The following is a 22,133-nucleotide window of genomic DNA, read 5'->3' on the forward strand; positions in this document are numbered from 1 at the left end:
CTGCATTGGCAGGCGGATCCTTAATCACTGCACCACCAGGAAGTCCCCAAATGAACCTCTTTAAAATCCTCAGGATTTTAGATGAGAAAATTGAGGGACGGTTCTGTCTCCTGACTCCCCAAAAGCCCTACAGAGGATACGTGACTTCCTTCTGCATCCTAAAAAGGAACAGCTACTCCTCCAAAACTGAGGCCCCTATGTTTTCCATACCTAGGAAATAGCATTTATTTTATTTTTAAAAAATTTTCAGGGTTGTGGGCATATTCCAAACTTTCTTTTCTCTTTTTAATGAGAATCCCTGCCATAGAATGTTACTGTTACTGATGGGAGGTATCTTACTCCTCAAGGGTTTGGGTAGAAAAAGATGCAAATCACTGCTATAGAGACTCAGGTACAATAAAACATTGGTTCCTATGGTCTATTTATCACATGTAGAAGTCCAATTCTCATTTGTAAAAAATTCCAGAAATTCAGAATATTTGAAAAATATTTTTTAAAAAAAGTATCATTTTATTTGTACACTTAAGTTGTACATAGAAACTGAAAATACAGTTCTGTAAAACTGAAAGAACTGCCAGGGAAAAGGGAGGGTGTTACCTTTTATTGATTGATCATTAAGGAAGTTAGAGAAATAAAACAAAAACACAATAAAATGTTTAAAAAATTAAAGAACATTTTCCAGGTACAAATTTTATAAATACAAAACAAATTCACAAATTACTTTGAATGCTAAATAAATATCTAGTTAATAAACTCAGACTCAATACCTCCAGCCAGCACTGGTACAGCACTTCAAGGAATAAAGCTGGATTCATTCATGTATAGTGTTGAAAGAATCTGCTTCTTAAACAATTCTTAGACGTATACACTTTTTTCTAAACTGTGCTATTATGGAAGATTTATCTGTGTAGATAAATCTCCCTTAATACCACACTTCTAAAAAAAAGTCAATGACAAAATAAATCATGGGTGAAAAAATATTTTTTGAGATACTGGGACACATGAATGATCTCAAAATGCACAAAAAACTCTGTAAACCAGTACTGCAGCCAATACATCTATCCAATTTATTAGATACTGAACAAAACTGTAGCAAAGGAAATCTTTCCTACATTCTCCTGAGTGCTTAATATTAAAGTTGAGAATATAGTGCAGGCCACACTTCAATGTGGTCAATCAGTTGTTATTGCTTTATACATATATGTCTGCTTTAGAGCATGATTTAATGTTCCATTTTCATGAACAATTTGTTTTCTTCAAATATATCCTTTAGAAAGACAGAATCAGATTCGTGACTTTTTTGCAACTGGTGGTGTGCTAACTTGATCCACGTTCCCAGGTGTGACGGTGAGTCCAAGTTTTTGAGCCTGAATATGAAAAAATGCTTGCAGCCTAGTTCCAGCTTTTGCTTCACTTGTGTTACGAGGGTTGTACTCAAAGCAGTTCGAAAACATTAACTCAATATCATCGATAAACTCAGCTAGAATGAAAAAACCAAATGAGATAAGAATGAAAGTAAATTATAAATACAATCTTTGTATATCTGGAAATGTCATTAAGAAAACAGAAGTCCACATTTTTCTTTAGAAATTGAAGACTCTGAAACAAGCTGGCAGAACTGAAGCTTAAAATTGTTTATAAATACTTTATAAAATGGTTTTATTGAAATTATACAATTATTTAGAGGTATTTTATATAACTAAAAAGAACATCTATTAAGATGAGATTCTATAAAATATCTTTAACTCATTCAATCCCCATCCATCTTTCATTTCCATATATGCATACATGGCATTTTAGGGATTTCTTGGGATGCCATCTACACAATTACATTAATATACATCATTTAAATAAAAAGAAAAACAGCCTTTACCTCCTTAAAGGAAAATAATTATCAGAAAAAAACATAAATTACTCACATGCTAGTTTATATTCACATTTGTTCACTTTTTCACGAATTATATTTAAGGCAATGGGCTTTTTGATGATGTCATAATAGTCTGGGACCTGTAAAATAATTCAAGTATTATCTCTCCTATAGAAAATTTATTGAAGATAAGTAGTCAAATACATGCAAGTTTTGCCCTTAAAAGCAACTGAATATTAACTTCTGAATACTATTATTCCATTAAAATTACATAATACATTTCAGTCATTGTAATGTTGTAAAAGCTTATTTGATACTATAAAAAATGTTAACAATGTATTGTGAAAAAACAGATTATGAGTTTGCTTGTGTGTTCTCTTCCTTTCTCTGACTCTCTCTATATAGATACCTAAATGTATTTATAAAGAAATTTCTGTAATGACCATGACTGCATTTGTAATAAAGAATAAAATACATGTAACAAAACTTAATTCAGCACAAAACTACTCAGGAAAAATAAGTTACAGTTCAACTGAGAGTTAATTTTTTTGTTGTTGTTAAATATTTATTTAGTTTTGGCAGCGTCGAGTCTTAGTTGCGGCGCGTGGGCTTCCCTCTAGTTGCCCCACGTGGGCTTAGTTGCCCCGTGGCATGTGGGATCTTAGTTCCCCGTCCAGGGATGGAACCTGTGTCCCCTGTGTTGGAAGGTGGATTCTTAACCACTGGACCGCCAGGGAAGTCCCAGAGAGTTAATTTTTATAAGACACTATTCAATGTTAATTAATCTTTCATATTCTGGTTCTAGAATTCTCAAAGTAGAATTTTGATGATGTCACTTTTTCATTCAGAAACCTTCACCTGATACTGACAAGTGAGGCCCTTTACAATCTAGTTGTGTCTGAGCCCCTCTAACACACCCTCTGCTCCATTCAAACCATCCATCATTCCCATATTCTCATTTCTAGGTCTTAACTTGTTCCCTCTTCCTAAAATGCCCTCATTCCATTTCTCACTGTTGAAATTCCATCTTTCTTCAGTGACCAAATCAAATAGTTCTTCCATAAAAAAACTTTCTAATTCCTGCTATTCCTTCCCCCTGAAATGCTCAAATCAATTCCTTCTCTTCTCTACTTCTGAAAGACCATTAAACTTCTAGTATAACTAACACTGTCCTACCTCTGCTATGGCACATCATACTCCGTCATACCTATATAAAAATAACAGCTCAAACCCCTTAGTTAGGTTAGGCTATCTCTGTTACTCAAGAGTACCCATCTTTTACATCAGTGTTTCTCAAAATGCTGTCCTTGGACCAGCACCATCAGCATCATTTGGGGACTTGTCAGTAATGCAAATGGCTGGGCATCATCCCAGACCTAGTGAAACAGACTGGGGTGGGGCCCAGTCAGCTGTGTTTTAACAAGCCCTCCATTGATTGTGGTGTACGCTAAAGTTTAAGAAACACTGTTTTACATAATAGAAATGCCAATAATGGTACTCAGTTGAATCAACTCTATTCATATTCATTACACAGAATAAAAAGTGAGGTTATTTCAACACATGGTCATCATTTATAAGAATCAGTCACAGGGGCTTCCCTGGTGGTGCAGTGGTTAAGAATCCACCTGCCAATGCAGGGGACATGGGTTCAAGCCCTGGTCTGGGAAGATCCCACATGCCGTGGAGCAACTAAGCCCGTGCACCACAACTACTGAGCCTGCGCTCTAGGGCCCGCGAACCACAACCACTGAGCCCACGTGCCACAACTACTGAAGCCAGCGTGCCTAGAGCCCATGCTCCGCAATGAGAGAAGTCACCGCAATGAGAAGCCCGTGCACCACAACAAAGAGTGGCCCCCTCTCGACGTAACTAGAGAGCCCACATGCAGCAATGAAGACTCAACGCAGCCAAAGATAAATAAATAAATTAATTAATTAAAAAAAAAAGAATCAGTCACAGGACTAGAAGGGACTGAGGAGACTATGCTAGCTCCATTTTTTTCAATATAGGAACAAACGTTCCAAGATTTGTTTTGTTTTTTAAGTAGACAGTGACTAAACAAGTATTTTGACTACCTTAAAGTTGCCATGCAGACTAAATCAGATAATACACATGAATACATTTTATAAAGTCTAGTAGTATTACCTGGATTTTAGAAACGAGTTTCAAAAAAGGCCAGCTGTCATCATGCCGTACCAATTCCACAACAAGTTGTTCAAAAGCGGACAGTTCATGAACTCCTCCCTGTCGACCTGAACTCCTTCGGTTAGGTGTCACAGGAGATGATTCTGAATAAATAATTATGTTAACTTTAGGTGATGACAAAACAAAATATTTGATCACCATAAGCTAATCAGGACATATAAATACAAACTAAATTCAAACAGAAAATCTACACTCTACACACTGAGATGTTAAACTGACTTACATTCTGAGAGATAGGTAAATCTGGACCAAGTATTCGTTATTTCCTTTCGGTCTTAAAAATTTCCAATTGAAATAAACACTCATTGGGAACAGATTGTAAAAAGAGTGTAATACAAAAGGAAATTCTAGAACACAAAGTTTGTGGGTTATTACTCCATTTTATTAAAAATATGTTTTTAACTACAGTAAAATGAAATCCTCTGGTATTTCCTGAAATACAACCTTAGGAAAATAACCTCTTTAGATTTAGAAACTTGGCCTCTTTATAAATTACCTTGCAAAATAGAAAATATTTCTCAATGATGAAATAAAAATTATTCTTATAAATCTAATTTTATATGGAGAATTTTCTTAAAGCAAAATGCTTTCTCATAAAACATAAGGTATATAATGAGATCTAAGGTGAATGAATTAGTAGAAAATAGTAGTATAGTCCATATGTAGATCTAGGTGTTTAAATTCTCTGCTTAAATGTTAATCCACACATTTCCCCCTTTATTTGTCCTTAGAATCAGGTTAGTAAGTTCACAAATCAATTAAAAACAACAACATTTTCTTCAGCAGTTTTTTTTTTCTTTCTTAAAACAAAAATGCTTCAGGTGTACTATTTTCCAAATAGCTTGGGGTTCAGGATTGGGGAAGAGCAAAACACATAAGGGGATAGGAAAAGCTAAATTAGATCTCGGTGCAAAGTTACCTGATACTACCCCCACCCCACTGCCAAACCTGACGACCTGGCGACTGCATCATGTTCCATTCTTCCACCAGTGAATTCCTTAATCCTGTCATGGGCTTGAATAATGCAATACAAGCTATCTAAAATTCTTCAAAGAACAGTAGTAGCATTTTTTATGTTTAACTTCATTTTTGAAATATCAAAATTTTACTACTACTGACATTAAAGAAAAAAGAGGATAGGATTAGAGATAAATGGGTAAAGAGATTATTACATGGATAAATATTACCAACAACTTATGTAATATAAATATATGTAATATATAAACAATTTATATAATATATATATAAATATTAAAACAACAATTACCAGAATCAAAAAGACAGCTGGTGATCACTCCCTAACAATATTACTGTTCCCAACTCTCCCTGCCCCGAAATTCAGTATGTCAGGTGGGAACCTTATCAAATTACCTAATGTAGCTTGTCTAGGTGATGATGAGTACATGTGTTTTGAAGGAAGCAAAGGTGGAAGAGAATGAAACGTATTATAATGTGGTATACTGAGGCTGTTCAAGTATTGGCCAAATCTCTCCATTAAACACAGAACACTGTTTGCAAATTTCTTACAACTACCCTACTACACTAGTAGAAACACTAGTACTGTAGTTTACCTTTATTCCAAATACCTGCCCCTTCCTTGAACATTATGCTTCAGGTCAGGTTGCTCCCTAATAACTCTGTATAGTGGACAGCCTTTCAAAAATGATACAAAGTATCTCAACATTCAATCTTTCCAAATTACTCAATTTTCTTAGGTAAGAATAGCTTAAATTAGACTTCTTCATACCTGTAGATTGTCTTTTCCTGCCTCTTCTCTTGGATTCACTATCTTGGAGAGAAAGTTTTGAAGCAACATTTAGAGATCTTGACCGCTCACTTGACTTTGTGGCAATGACTCTGAAGTTAGGGAAGCTGGGACTATTTTCTGGTGTATTATTAGCACTTTTCCTGCCTCTGCGTTTTCTACGAGGACTAAGTAGTTCCATGAATACATCTGCTTGCAGTGGGCCATGACTCTGGCGAGTAGAACGACTGGCAATTCTTAAAGATTTAGTTTCTGTAGGAGGAGCAGATTTTATCTTTCTTAGGCTTCTACCAGTAGCTTTAGAAGAAACAGTTGTTTTCGGTGTATTCTGCTGACTCCTTGAAGTATATCTTCCAGGATCTTGTCGTTGGCCACGACTTGAGAAAGAAGAACTAAGTCTCCCTCTTGTTTTAATTGGTAATCTAACTTGCGGTCTTCCTCGTTTTGGTGGGCTATAAGTAGTGTTAGAAAACAATTATTGTACAGAGCAATGATGAACATATGATTACTTCTATCCCCCTTGTTCTACTATCCAGCCAATGAGTTCTACATACATAACTTTTGTGTTACTGAGACTTATCCTGTACTCAGTTCTTTAAACTTAGAATCAACAAACTCTTCATGGAAATCTAAAATGTGCTTTCATATATTTCTTTGTAATGCAAAGACAAAGAATGTTTAATGTTTAATAATTTCTTGGTAACTCCAGGACATCATCATGAAAATCAAATCCTAGGTTGTGATAAACTGTAATAAAATCCTCAGGAGAGCCGAATAAATGGACTTAATCATGTTGAAAAACTTAAAATGCAAATCTTTTGTCTCCTTATGCTACAGAAGACTGTCACTTTTCATTACTATTGATACTGAGGTAACCTACAGTTTTGGCCAATGGATCCCACAAAAGTAGGCCTTAAACGTACTGTTCCTCAACACTAAGCCAGGAATCTCTTTGCCATCTTTTGATTCTTACTGTAAGATACAAAACTAGATTCAACCCTTTAATTGCTTTTAAGTTGTAGACAAGAATGATACAACCCCATTAAGCCTCCTTATATCCATCTCCCCCCATACCTGAACTTCCAGTTTACTTAAAATATTTCCAAAAATTCTCCAAGTTCTTTATCATCTTTATGCTTAACACAATACTGCCATTACAAGCTACAGGGAAAATGGCTCCTGCTAGTTGGAGCTATTGAACAACTTGTTTAAAGTAGAGGGGGTGGCTCTCTCTACTCATCCTCCTCAGTCTCTGGCCTTTTTGTACTGTGTCGGTTCTAGGCTGCCCCTGCTTCACATTCATTTTCTTGATTCCACAAGAATGGAGTTCGAATGTTAAAAACAAGGGGAGGTCTTAGGGAGAAATAAAGGGAGACTGCCCCAGTGCTGCCACGGCAGGAATAACCAAAGCCATTCATTAGGCCTGGGTGACACAGCTTGCTAAGCTGCAGAATACTTGGCTATACAGTAGTATAGAAGTTGTTTCTAGGTGCTGATGTGGTAGGAGTATAAAAATACAATGTGCTTCCTGGCATTTCTCTCTCTCTCTCTGTAGACTGCCAAGATCACCAATATTTGGGTATAACTCCTTGAGAAAAGCAAAAGAGGCATCGGGAGCTGCATTCATCTCTATCTCATGAATATCCTCTGGACTGCTTATTTGCTGCTTTCAGCAAAAAATTAAGTAATATCAACCTCGATGTGGCTCTGAATTGACATCCTAACCAAACTTACACTTGATTTTATGATCTGGCTAAGTTGACAAAGCGACTATACTGCCTTGGGAATAATTTCATATGTTTATAATACATAAAAAGCAAGGGGAGGGCTTCCCTGGTGGCGCAGTGGTTGAGAGTCCGCCTGCCGATGCAGGGGACACAGGTTCGTGCCCTGGTCCGGGAAGATCCCACATGCTGCGGAGCGGCTGGGCCCGTAAGCCATGGCTGCTGAGCCTGCGCGTCCGGAGCCTGTGCTCCGCAACGGGAGAGGCCACAACAGTGAGAGGCCTGCGTAACGCAAAAAAAAAAAAAAGCAAGGGGAACTTTATGACACTATATTGCACACTAGTTTTTTGTTTTTAAATTATGGGCCCCAACCATTCCATTTGCATTTGAAAAGTCAAGAGACTGTCTAGTTAGAGACTCGAACTCTCATTTTATTGCATGGTAGGACTTACCTGACGTCTTCCTCTTCTTGAGAATCATCTTCATCTTGTTCTACCTCATACTCTTCCTCCTCACTTGGACCCTCTTCATCATCATCATCAACTTCATCATCCTCACCTTCCATACTACCTTCCATCTCGTCATCACTTTCCAAGGATGGTCTCTGTCTAGAGGAGAGTCTTCTAGAACGTTGCTTTGGCCGACACTCTGGACAAAACCAATCTCCTTCAGGCACAGTCTGATAAATCAAATGAATGATCATTAATCATCTGTCACTCAAAATCTCAGTGTCTCAATTCTAATCTGAGAAGCAGCAGAAGAAAAAAATACCTTGAGCTTTGGTCGAACACAGTAGGTATGATGACCCCGATCACAGCCATCACAAAGTACCATGTTTTCAGCATCACCCTTCTTTCGGCATATCTTGCAACGGGCGTTTAGTATAGACTTAGACCATATTACACTACGATCCAAGGTGGAGAGATGAAGAAAGACTTGGGATAGACTGGCAGAAGAAAGGAGGGACTCTCTCCAACGGTCCAGGACTGTTTTATAAGAACGCCCACTGTCACTGGCATCTTAAATGAAAAGGGAAAGTGATTAAACTTCCTAGGCAAACCCTAGATAGCTCCTAGAACTATTTTCTTGGTAGTGTAAATAGGTTGGAATTCACAGTTCTTCTCTCCTAATACTTCACAAAAAGACCACGTTGACATTAAAAACAAAAACCTCGTGTTAAAGAAAATTTGCTGAGCCACATCTTATTTATGACATAAGGAATTACTTAAATCCGTAAAACAAATGCTGGGGGACTTCAATAGTTAAAAGAGAAAAATAACTTAAGCAATGTGTTCTCAATCTAGTAATCTAGTTCTTTGTATCAAATCTTGACGTAATTTAGAAAGCTCGCTATATATGATTACAAGTCAGCTACTATTCATTTGAATCAAGAATGTTACTGCCTCATTTCAGATAAAAGATGGACTGCTCTCTAAGTATAAATCACATTTAAGGTTTATTTTGGGGATAATGAAAATGTTCTGAAATTAGATAGTGGTGGATGGCTGTACAACTGTGAATATACTAAAAACCACTGAACTGTATAATTTAAAAGGGTGAATTTTATATATCTCAATATAACTTATTAAAAATATCAATTATGTATAAATGCCAACTATATTGTCTTCTATACCTAAGAAAATATTATTATTATTATTTTTGCGGTACGCGGGCCTCTCACTGTTGTGGCCTCTCCCGTTGCGGAGCACAGGCTCCGGACGCGCAGGCTCAGCGACCATGGCTCACGGGCCCAGCCGCTCCGCGGCATGTGGTATCTTCCCGGACTGGGGCACAAACCCGTGTCCCCTGCATCGGCAGGCGGACTCTCAACCACTGCGCCACCAGGGAAACCCAAGAAAATATTATTTTTAAAATAAGGTGAATTAAAAAAATGTTAATACCCCCTTAAAAAGAACTTTCAGCACGAATTTTTATACAGAAACATTTGAACCTATTAAGTCATTTAGGAGATGTTCAAGATGGCAGAAGAGTAAGACGTGGAGGTCACCTTCCTCCCCACAGATACATTAGAAATACATCTACACGTGGAACAACTCCTACAGAACACCTACTGAACGCTGGCAGAAGACCTCAGACCTCCCAAAAAGCAAGAAACTCCCCATGTACCTGGGTAGGGCAAAAGATAAAAGAATAAACAGAGACAAAAGGATAGGGACAGAACCTGCACCAGTGGGAGGGAGCTGTGAAGGAGGTAAGGTTTCCACACACTAGGAAGCCCCTTTGCGGGCAGAGACTGCAGGGGACGGAGTGGGGAAGCTTCGTAGCCGCGGAGGAGAGCGCAGCCACAGGGGTGCAGAGGGCAAAGCGGAGAGATTCCCACACAGAGGATCGGTGCCGACTAGCACTCACCAGCCCTCACCAGTCCGAGAGGCTTGTCTGCTCATCTGCCGGGGCGGGCGGGGCTGCGAGCTGAGGCGCGGGCTTCGGTTGGATCCCAGGGAGAGGACTGGGGTTGGCTGCGTGAACACAGCCTGAAGGGGGCTAGTGAGACACAGCTAGCCGGGACGGAGTCTGGGAAAAAGTCTGGAGCTGCCAGAGAGGCAAGAGACCATTGTTTTGGGGTGCTGAGGAGAGGGGAATCAGAGCACTGCCTAAACGAGCTCCAGAGACAGGCGCAAGCCGCGGCTATCAGTGCGGACCCCAGAGACGGGCATGAGACACTAAGGCAGCTGCTGCAGCCACCAAGAAGCCTGTGTGTGAGCACAGGTCACTATCCACACCTCCCCTCCCGGGAGCCCATGCAGCCCACCACTGCCAGGGTCCCGTGATCCAGGGACAACCTCCCCGGGAGAACACACGGCGCGCCTCAGGCTGTTGCAACGTCACGCCAGCCTCTGCCGCCACAGGCTCGCCCCGCATTCTGTACCCCTCCCTCCCACTGGCCTGAGTGAGCCAGAGCCCCTGAATCAGAGGCTCCTTTAACCCCGTCCTGTCTTAGCGAAGAACAGATGCCCTCCAGCGACCTACACGCAGAGGCGGGGCCAAATCCAAAGCTGAACCCAGGGAGCTGTGCGAACAAAGAAGAGAAAGGGAAATCTCTCCCAGCAGCCTCAGGAGCAGCGGATTAAATCTCCACAGTCAACTTGATGTACCCTGCATCTGTGGAATACCTAAATAGACAATGAATCATCCCAAATTGAGGAGGTGGATTTTGGGAGCAACGATATATACATATTTTTCCTTCTTCTCTTTTTGTGAGTGTGTATGTGTATGCTTCTATGCTTCGTTGTGTGATTTTGTCTGTACAGCTTTGCTTTTACCATTTGTCCTAGGGTTCTGTCTGTCCGTAGTTTTTTTTTCTTAGTATAGTTTTTAGCACTGTTATCTTAGTGGATTTGTTTTTTGGTTTGGTTGCTGTCTTCTTTCTTTTCTTTTCTTAATTACTTTTAATTTTTCTTTATTTTTAATAATTATTTTTTATTTTAATAACTTTATTTTATTTTACTTTTTTCTTCCTTTCTTTCTTTCTTTTTCCCCCCTTTTCTTCTGAGCCTTGTGGCTGACAGGCTCTCGGTGCTCTGGCCAGGAGTCAGGCCTGTGTCTCTGAGGTGGGAGAGCCGAGTTCAGGACATTGGTCCACAAGAGACTTCCCAGCTCCACGTAATATCAAACAGTGAAAATATCCCAGAGATCTCCACCTCAACGCTAAGACCCAGCTTCACTCAATAACCAGCAAGCTACAGTGCTGGACACCCTATGCCAAACAACTAGCAAGACAGGAACACAACCCCACCCATTAGCAGAGAGGCTGCCTAAAATCATAATAAGGTCACAGACACCCCAAACATACCACTGGACGTGGTCCTGCCCACCAGAAAGAAAAGATCCAGCCTCATCCACCAGAACACAGGCACTAGTCTCCTCCACCAGGAAGCATACACAACCCACAGAACCAACCTTAGCCACTGGGGACAGACACCAAAAACAACAGGAACTACGAACCTGCAGCCTGTGAAAAGGAGACCCCAAACACAGTAAGTTAAGCAAAATGAGAAGACAGAGAAACACACAGCAGATGAAGGAGCAAGGTAAAAACTCAACAGACCTAACAAATGAAGAGGAAATAGGCAGTCTACCTGAAAAAAAAAAAATCAGAGTTAATGATAGTAAAGATGATCCAAAATCCTGGAAATAGAATAGAGAAAATACAACGTTTAACAAGGACCTAGAAAAATTAAAGAGCAAACAAACAATGATGAACAATGCAATAAATGAAATTAAAAATTCTGTAGAAGGAATCAATAACAGAATAACTGAGGCAGAAGAATGGACAAGTGACCTGGAAGATAAAATAGTGAAAATAACTATTGCAGAGCAGAATAAAGAAAAAAGAACGAAAAGAATTGAGGACAGTCTCAGGGACAACATTAAACACACCAACATTCGAATTATAGGGGTTCCAGAAGAAGAAGAGAAACAAAAAGGGACTGAGAAAATATTTGAAGAGATTATAACTTGAAAACTTCCCTAATATGGGAAAGGAAATAGCCAATCAAGTCCAGGAAGCACAGAGAGTCCCATACAGGATAAGTCCAAGGAGAAACAAGACACATGTTAATCAAACTATCAAAAATTAAATACAAAGAAAAAATATTAAAAGCAGCAAGGGAAAAACAACAAATAACACACAAGGGAATCCCCATAAGGTTAACAGCTGATCTTTCAGCAGAGACTCTGCAAGCCAGAAGGGAGTGGCAGGACATATTTAAAGTGATGAAAAGGAACAGCCTACAACCAAGATTACTCTATCCAGGAAGGATCTCATTCAGATTCGACGGAGAAATTAAAACCTTTACAGACAAGCAAAAGCTAAGAAAATTCAGCACCACCAAACCAGCTTAACAACAAATGCTAAAGGAACTTCTCTAGGCAGGAAACACAAGAGAAGGAAAAGACCTACAATAACAAACCCAAAACAATTAATAAAATGTTAATAGGCACGTACATATTGATAATTACCTTAAATGTAAATGGATTAAATGCTCCCACCAAAAGACACAGATTGGCTGAATGGATACAAAAACAAGACCCACATATATGCTGTCTACAAGAGACCCACTTCAGACCTAGGGACACATACAGACCACAAGTGAGGGGATGGAAACAGATATTCCATGCAAATGGAAATCAAAAGAAAGCTGGAGTAGCTATTCTCGTTATCAGACAAAATAGACTTTAAAATAAAGATTATTACAAGAGACAAAGAAGGACACTACATAATGATCAAGGGATCAATCCAAGAAGGAGAAATAACAATTGTAAATATTTATGAACCCAACATAGGAGCACCTCAATACAAAAGGCAAATGCTAACAGCCATAAAAAGGGCATATCAACAGTAACACAATCAGAGTAGGGGACTTTAACACCCCACTTTCACCAATGGACAGATCATCCAAAAGGAAAATAAATAAGGAAACACAAGTTTTAAAAGACACATTAAACAAGATGGACTTAATTGATATATATAGGACATTCCATCCAAAAACAACAGAATACACTTTCTTCTCAAGTGCTCATGGAACATTCTCCAGGGTAAATCATATCTTGGGTCACAAATCAAGCCTTGGTAAATTTAAGAAAATTGAAGTCGTATCAAGTATCTTTTCTGACCACAATGCTATGAGACTAGATATCAATTACAGGAAAAAAATCTGTAAAAAATACAAACACATAGAGGTTAAAAAATACACTACTTAATAACCAAGAGATCACTGAAGAAATCAAAAAGGAAATCAAAAAATACCTAGAAACAAAATGACCATGAAAACACGACAACCCAAAGCCTATGGGATGCAGCAAAAGCAGTTCTAAGAGGGAAGTTTATAGCAATACAATCCTACCTGAAGAGACAAGAAACATCTCAAATAAACAACCTAACCTTACACCTAAAGCAATTAGAGAAAGAAGACCAAAAAAACCCCAAAGTTAGCAGAAGGAAAGAAATCATAAATATCAGAAATAAATGAAAAAGAAATGAAGGAAACGAGAGCAAAGATAATAAAACTAAAAGCTGGGTCTTTGAGAAGATAAACAAAATTGATAAAACACTAGCCAGACTGATCAAGAAAAAAAGGGAGAAGACTCAAACCAATAGAATTAGAAATGAAAAAGGAGAAGTAACAAGTGACACTGCAGAAATACAAAGGATCATGAGGGATTACTACAAGCAACTCTATGCCAATAAAATGGACAACCTGGAAGAAATGGACAAATTCTTAGAAAAACACAACCTTCTGAGACTGAACCAGGAAGAAATAAAAATATAAACAGACCAGTGCTTCCCTGCTGGCGCAGCGGTTGAGAGTCCGCCTGCTGATGCAGGGGACACGGGTTCGTGTCCTGGTCTGGGAGGATCCCACATGCTGCGGAGCGGCTGGGCCCGTGAGCCATGGCCGCTGAGCCTGCATGTCCGGAGCCTGTGCTCCACAGCGGGAGAGACCACAGTAGTGAGAGGCCGGCGTACCGCAAAAACAAAAACAAACAAAAATATATATATAAACAGACCAATCACAAGCACTGAAATTGAGACTGTGATTAAAAATCTTCCAAAAAACAAAAGCCCAGGGCCAGATGGCTTCACAGGTGAATTCTATCAAACCTTTAGAGAAGAGCTAACACCTATCCTTCTCAAACTCTTCCAAAATATAGCAGAGGGAGGAACCCTCCCAAAGTCATTCTACAAGACCACCATCACCCTGATACCAAAATCAGACAAAGATGTCACCAAGAAAGAAAACTACAGGCCAATATCACTGATGAACATAGATGCAAAAATCCTCAACAAAATATTAGCAAACAGAATCCAACAGCACATTAAAAGGATCATACACCATGATCAAGTGGGGTTTATCCCAGGAATGCAAGGATTCTTCAATATATGCAAAACAATCAATGTGATACACCATATTAACAAATTGAAGGAGAAAAGCCATAAGATCATCTCAATAGATGCAGAAAAAGCTTTTGACAAAATTCACTACCCATTTATGATAAAAACCCTCGAGAAAGTAGGCATAGAGGGAAGACACCTCAACATAATAAAGGCCATATATGACAAACCCACAGCCAGCATCATTCTCAATGGTGAAAAACTGAAACCATTTCCTCTAAAATAAGGAACAAAACAAGGTAGTCCACTCTCACCACTATTATTCAACACAGTTTTGGAAGTTTTAGCCACAGCAATCAGAGAAGAAAAAGAAATAAAAGGAATCCAAATCGGAAAAGAAGAAGTAAAACGGTCACTGTTTCCAGATGACATGATACTATACATAGAGAATCCTAAAGATGCTACCAGAAAACTACTAGAGCTAATCAATGCAGTTGGTAAAGTAGCAGGATACAAAATTAATACACAGAAATCTCTTGCACTCCTATACACTAATGATGAAAAATCTGAAAGAGAAATTAAGAAACACTCCCATTTACCATTGCAACAAAAAGAATAAAATATCTAGGAATAAACCTACCTAAGGAGGAGAAAGACTTGTACTCAGGAAACTATAAAACACTGATGAAAGAAATTAAAGATGATACAAACAGATGGAGAGATATACGATGTTCTTGGATTGGAAGAAGCAACACTGTGAAGATGACTATACTACCCAAAGCAATCTACAGATTCAATGCAGTCCCTATCAAACTACCAGTAGCATTTGTCACAGAACTAGAACAAAAAATTTCACAATTTGTATGGAAACACAGAAGACCCCAAATAGCCAAAGCAATCTTGAGAATGAAAAACGGAGCTGGAGGAATCAGGCTCCCTGACTTCAGACTATACTACAAAGCTACAGTAATCAAGACAGTATGGTACTGGCAGAAAAACAGAAAGATAGATCAATGGAACAGGATAGAAAGCCCAGAGAAAAACCCACGCACATATGGTCACCTTATCTTTTTTTTTTTTTTTTTTTTTGCGGTACACGGGCCTCTCACTGTTGTGGCCTCTCCTGTTGCAGTGCACAGGCTCTGGACAGGTAGGCTCAGTGGCCATGGCTCACGGGCCCCACCGCTCCGCGGCCTGTGGGATCTTCCCAGACCGGGGCATGAACCCGTGTCCCCTGCATCGGCAGGCGGACTCTCAACCACTGCGCCACCAGGGAAGCCCTGGTCACCTTATCTTTGATAAAGGAGGCAGGAATGTACAGTGCAGAAAGGACAGCCTCTTCAATAAGTGGTGCTGGGAAAACTGGACAGGTACATGTAAAACAATGAAATTAGTACACTCCCTAACACCATACACAAACGTAAACTGAAAGTGGATGAAATACCTAAATGTAAGGCCAGACACTATCAAACTCTTAGAGGAAAACATAGGCAGAACACTCTATGACATAAATCACAGCAAGACCCTTTTTGACCCACCTCCTAGAAAAATGGAATTAAAAACAAAAATAAACAAATGGGACCTAATGAAACCTAAAAGCTTTTGCACAGCAAAGGAAACCATAAACAAGATGAAAAGACAACCCTCAGAATGGGAGAAAATATTTGCAAATGAACCAACTGACAAAGGATTAATCTCCAAAATATACAAGCAGCTCATGCAGCTCAATATCAAAAAAACAAACAACCCAATCCAAAAATGGGCAGGAGACCTAGATAGACATTTCTCCAAAGAAGTTGTACAGATTGCCAACAAACACATGAAAGAATGCTCAACATTACTAATCATTAGAGAAATGCAAATGAAAACTACAATGAGGTATCACCTCACACCACTCAGAATGGCCATCATCAAAAAATCTACAAACAATAAATGCTGGAGAGGGTGTGGAGAAAAGGGAACCCTCTTACACTGTTGGTGGGAATGGAAATTGATACAGCCACTATGGAGAACAGTATGGAGGTTCCTTAAAAAAGTAAAAATAGAACTACCATATTACCCAGCAATCCTACTACCGGGCAAACCCTGAGAAAACCATAATTCAAAAAGAGTCATGTACCACAATGCTCATTGCAGCTGTATTTACAATAGCCAGGACATGGAAGCAACCTAAGTGTCCATTGACAGATGAATGGATAAGGACGATGTGGCACATACAGGCAATGGAATAATTACTCAGCCATAAAAAGAAACGAAATGGAGTTATTTGTAGTGAGGTGGATGGACCTAGAGTCTGTCATACAGAGTGAAGTAAGTCAAAAAGAGAAAAACAAACACCGTATGCTAACACATATATATGGAATCTAAAAAAAAGAAAAAAAAAAGGTTATGCATAACCTAGGGGCAAGACAGGAATAAAGACGCAGACATAGAGAATGGACTTGAGGACATGGGGAGGGGGAAGGGTAAGCTGGGACAAAGTGAGAGAGTGGCATGGACTTATATATACTACCAAATGTAAAACTGATAGCTAGCGGGAAGCAGCCGCATAGCACAGGGAGATCAGCTCGGTGCTTTGTGACCACCTAGAGGGGTGGGATAGGGAGGGTGGAAGCGAGACACAAGAGGGAGTAGATATGGGAATATATGTATATGTATAGCTGATTCACTTTGCTATAAAGCAGAAACTAACACACCATTGTAAAGCAATTATACTCCAATAATGATGTTAACAAAAATAAAATAAAAACCACCACCAAAAAAAGAAAAGTCATTTAATTGCCATTAATCTCGCCTGTCTATCATTGTACATTTGCTTGTGATATCCACCTTCGATTGATCTTCAATACTGCAACTACCTTAGTTTTCCTAAGACATTACACTTAATTATAAAGGGCCTACCACATCATGTCAAAATTCTGCAAGATATATGACTCCACAAAAAGTTTGGTCCTATCACACCATATTTTCTACTATTATCCTCAAATAAAACCTCATGTACCGTGTCCTAATAATTAAGAGAATGTAGGCTATGGAGTCAGTCTGTCTTGAGGTTGAGTACTTGCTCCCCTATATGAGCCTGGGCAAGTTGCTTAACCCCTCTGTGCCTCAAGATATTGCTAATTAGAAGTATTTTACTAGGGACTTCCCAGGTGACACAGTGGTTCAGAATCTGCCTGCCAGTGCAGGGGGGACTGGTTTGATCCCTGGTCTGGGAAGATCCCACATGCCGCAGAGCAACTAAGCCCTGTGCCACAACTACTGAGCCTGTGCTCTAGAGCCTGCGAGCCACAACTACCGAAGCCTGCGCACCTAGAGCCCGTGCTCCACAACAAGAGAAGCCACTGCAATAAGAAGCCTGCGCACTGCAACGAAGAGTAGCCCCCGCTTGCTGCAACTAGAGAAAGCCCGCGTGCGGCAATGAAGACCCAATGCAGCCATAAATAAATAAAAATTTAAAAGTATTTTACTAATATAAAATAATGGTAGATTCATATAATCAAATATCACACTGGGAGATTTTATACTGTTAACTGCCACTATACATTAATCCATGTCACCATGCCATGTAAGCTTCTCTAGGAGATAAAACAATAACATCTCCTACTCCATAATTCTCCCTATGTTAGTAAAGGAAAAAAAATGCTGTGAATAAATACTATATGTAGAATAAGTAAATATACATTCCATAGCTGTTAATTCTTTTAACTAATAACTAAGTATACTAAGGTTCAACGATGTCAATTTTTTATATACCAGCTTAAAAGAGTTTGATTAGCTGAGGTATGAAATGTAGAAAGAAAAATGTTAGGAAGATGATATTACCCCCAACGCCATTCTCTTCCAAAAAACCAAATCCAAGGTTTTTCCTTCAAAAGCTAAATATGTAAACCAGTATTCAACAGTAAAGAAAGTAAAATCATAGTTCTTTAAAAATACAGAATTCTTTAAAAAGTTAAAAATTTACCATCTGTCACACTAGACTGATCTTCCTCTCTCTTTTTCTTGTCTTTTTTTCTATCTCCCTTTTGATCTTTATTAATTTCTGTGCTACCTAATTTCAAATTGATAAAGTTAGTTTGACAATTTTTTCCCCTATAGCTTAAGGGTTTAACCATATGGATGACTTTATAAATGATTAAATTATCAACTTAAACAATTCTCACACGTTACCTAAAATCATTAACTGAAATAGGATTACGTTCCCCAAGCTAAAAAAGCCTAGTTTTATCAATGCAATTGATCACTAGCATAAGAGGGACATACTAGAGAAGGTGGAACATAAGTAGAAATTTTATTTCTTACTTGCTTCCTCAAGAAACTGAAATAATTTCTGAAGCTAAACTGGGATAATTCCTACTATAGTTAATTTGCTATGTTGAAAAATTATCAAGAGAATGGAGGATTTTAATAAATATTCTATCTCAAACATTCATGAAGTGGAACCCCCTTTTCTCTTCCGGATTAAGGATATTCTTGATTACCTTGCTCCAAATATTTAGACTATCTTAAAACTCTAGAGGTACCTCCATTTCCTGCGGTCTCATTCAAAACAGACTGTTCAAAGGCTTAAACATAAAGAGTTACAGACACCAGTTCTTCTACTAACTTTGAAGCAGCAATGGTAGACGGTAACATCCATATTACAAATGATCAACATCTGACTCTGACCAACACTTACGAAGTAAGTAAGGTACGTTGAACTTGTCTTATTTCATTTATTTTTTTAAGATCCCAAATTAAAATTGTTTCTATGTCTCAGCTTGAAATGAATGTTCTAATGCTACTGTATACAAACAAGCATAAGGAACACTATAGTTCTCTGCTCTTACAAAACCTATGAGATGTAAGTTGCAACATCTCTCAGTGTTAACTTTTTCCCTTTGTGTAAATATTTAATAAAATGTACTGAAGAAAAGACAAACACACTAAATAATTAATTTGATCCCCCCAAACGTATAAATAACTTTAATTGACGGCAATTTCAGAAGTGGAAAAATCAGCAGAATTGCATTTTATCCCTCACCCCTTTAGGAATCACAGAATTAATGAGTAGTAGTAACACCTTACATTTATAAGAGCTCTATGACTTACAAATAACTTCTAATTGAAGTAATTGTAAATTCACATGTGTTTGTAAGAAACAATACAGAGATCCCTTGTACATGTAATTTGATTTGAACACAGAAAATATTAAGAAATACTGAAGACAAAATAGCAGTGATACAACAAATACAAACTTGAATATCTTTATGATCATATGTATTTTATTTCTTACAAGTGCTACTTTTGATGTGAAAAGTGAGTTATTAAGCTCATGGTGGAATTATCAATTTATAAAAAATATAAAAATATGGATAGGTTTATTGGAATAATGAGATACTAGCCACAAATCCTTCAATTTAAAAATAACATTTTATAAATATATTGACGTTCCAAAATTGCTCTGTTAGCACCATCTATTTATGAAAGTTTTGTTCTTACTACTCAACAAAGTAACATTCAAATCATTTTTAAAGAATTTTCATCTCCTCAAGTTGCTCTCTCAATATGAGACCAAAAATATATCATTTAAAAAAATTGTTTCTTCTAGTACCCCACTACTGAGATATAAACTATCTCAATATGATGAATTATAAATTAATTCCATTTTTCAGAAAGACCACAGGGAAGTAGAGGCAGTTATGACATGAAAATTGATTTGGAACTTGACACATATATTTTTCCTAAAGACATAATGAGTATGTTCCTAGATTAGTCCCTAAAAGCATATTAATTTCACAATTGCTGAAACACATTCCTGATAGAATTATTTCTGTCATCCTAACCATAAATTACAGAGCATTTCCTCATCTGTGTACCCTTTAACACCTGGTATTTCTGATTTGGTACTTCGTACACAGTGCTCAGGTGAATGACCATATTATTAAACCATACCCCTAATGGGGGACATATAAGTAGCTTCTTTGAGGTTCTGTTTTAAATAACAACAACAACAAATTTATGTATAGTCCTTGATTATTCAGGGTCTGGCTAGTCACAGGATTTGGTAATCTTTCTTCAGAAGAAAAGTTCATAAAAGAAGAGATTGACAGAAATAGTTAAATAGACATTCATTAAAATGAATGAATACCTAGAAAAAAATTTTTTAAAGTATTTAAGTATTATTAAAAAAATAAATCTCACCTGAAAGAACTCATATTTTAAAATGAAAATGCAATCTTAAAATGTTCAAATTAGTCAATCAATTTTATTATGTCAGACAATAAAGTTCTATCAATTAAAGGGCAATTCAAAAGCATTTAAAATATAACTAATCTTTTGAATTAAAAACAGATACTTACCAAGTGGAGCTTTGAGAAAACGCCGCTCAATGCCCTGCTCTATTTGAAAGAGTGCCATTGCAAGATAATGAACCACGTTGCTCACTGACTGCGGTGTACTTGCATTAGTTGAGACAGTACTCGGAGATTCTGTTTTTATGCCCAAAAGTCTACAATTAAAACATTGAACAGTGAGGACAGGGATTATCTTATTCCCCATAGCACCACACATAAAGTTTTGTTAAGAGCAAGTCTTCAATCGAATCCACAAAATAAAGAATAGGCAATTAAGGAATACTTGAAAAACATTCCCAGTTTAAATGTGTCATATCTACAGCCACATATAACAAGGATCTCACACGCAGGGGTGCAGGTACAGTGACTCACAGTGTTCTCTCTCCTCCCAGTAACTCAGAATATGATTGATAAGGCTGGGCTAAGAATTCTTTCTCTGAAGCAAACTTGAATAAGTAGAGAGTACTGTACAAAGCAAGCCAGTTCCATCTTTCAGAGAATTTTAAATTTCGGGTAAGGCATTTACTAATACAAATTATCTTTCAGCTTTCTTTCCTAAACCATAGGTCTTTCTGCTGATTTTCAAAAATACATTTATATATTTCAAACTATGATTACCTTCAAGGTCTTATATGTTGAAGAAATCTTGGAAACAGAATAAAAGAATAAAATTATATTTATATTTGTCATAAAACTGTCCCATCAAAGTATATATCTAATATTTTAACCCATGGTTGTATTTTCTTTTTCCACTTATCATTAATTTTCAGATTATTTCATACTTTTCTATGTTGTGCTATAAAGATCATATTCACACAAAAAAATTGAAGAGTTTTATAGTACTTAAAAACACTATTAGGTGAAACTTGAATCCACTTATTCATCCAAATGCTTACTCATATCTGTGTAAGAAATAGTTTCCCTCAATCTCTAGGAGTTCTCATAAGCTAATAGGAAAGGGAGATAAAAACATGAATCAAGAGCTAAACTAACTATCAAGTCATTTAAGGACGTTACAAGGGCAGATATCGAGAGGAGGGAAGGTGGATGAGACAAAGCTTAGGGGAAAGGTTTCAGAGAGGACCTTAAGGAATAAGTATCTCAGGCAGCTTATCTCTGTTTCTCGTGCTTCAACTTTTACTTATAGCTGCCTCCTAACTAACCAGTTCCTTCGCCTCCAATCTTACTCCCTTTGCAATAAATCTCCATGCTGCAGCTAAAACGATCATTAGAATGGACTTGAGAACACGGGGAGGGGGAAGGGTAAGCTGGGACGAAGTGAGAGAGTGGCATGGACTTACACATACACTACCAGACGTAAAATAGATAGCTAGTGGGAAGCAGCCGCATAGCACAGGGAGATCAGCTCGGTGCTTTGTGA

General features: G+C 38.0%; 1 protein-coding gene across 2 annotated transcripts in view; it reads right to left on the bottom strand.

Moving 5' to 3' along the window:
- Nucleotides 1–487: 487 nt before the first annotated feature.
- The window catches only part of BAZ1A (bromodomain adjacent to zinc finger domain 1A), a 94,011-nt gene continuing 72,365 nt past the window's right edge, over nt 488–22,133 (bottom strand). The window contains exons 21-27 of one of the 2 annotated variants that reach the window (XM_004269959.4): nt 20,759–20,907; nt 8,333–8,580; nt 8,014–8,240; nt 5,820–6,289; nt 4,013–4,155; nt 1,920–2,007; nt 488–1,480 (exon numbers count right to left, since the gene is read on the bottom strand). In XM_004269959.4, the coding sequence (XP_004270007.2) occupies nt 1,284–1,480; nt 1,920–2,007; nt 4,013–4,155; nt 5,820–6,289; nt 8,014–8,240; nt 8,333–8,580; nt 20,759–20,907 (1,522 nt within the window). In that variant the 3' untranslated portion in view covers nt 488–1,283. Of the gene's footprint in view, nt 1,481–1,919; nt 2,008–4,012; nt 4,156–4,191; nt 5,077–5,819; nt 6,290–8,013; nt 8,241–8,332; nt 8,581–20,758; nt 20,908–22,133 lie in introns of those variants that run through there. The other variant, XM_033428358.2, reaches the window with a different exon arrangement.

Source organism: Orcinus orca, chromosome 2 (assembly GCF_937001465.1).
Source record: "Orcinus orca chromosome 2, mOrcOrc1.1, whole genome shotgun sequence".
Classification (NCBI taxonomy): Eukaryota; Metazoa; Chordata; class Mammalia; order Artiodactyla; family Delphinidae; genus Orcinus; species Orcinus orca.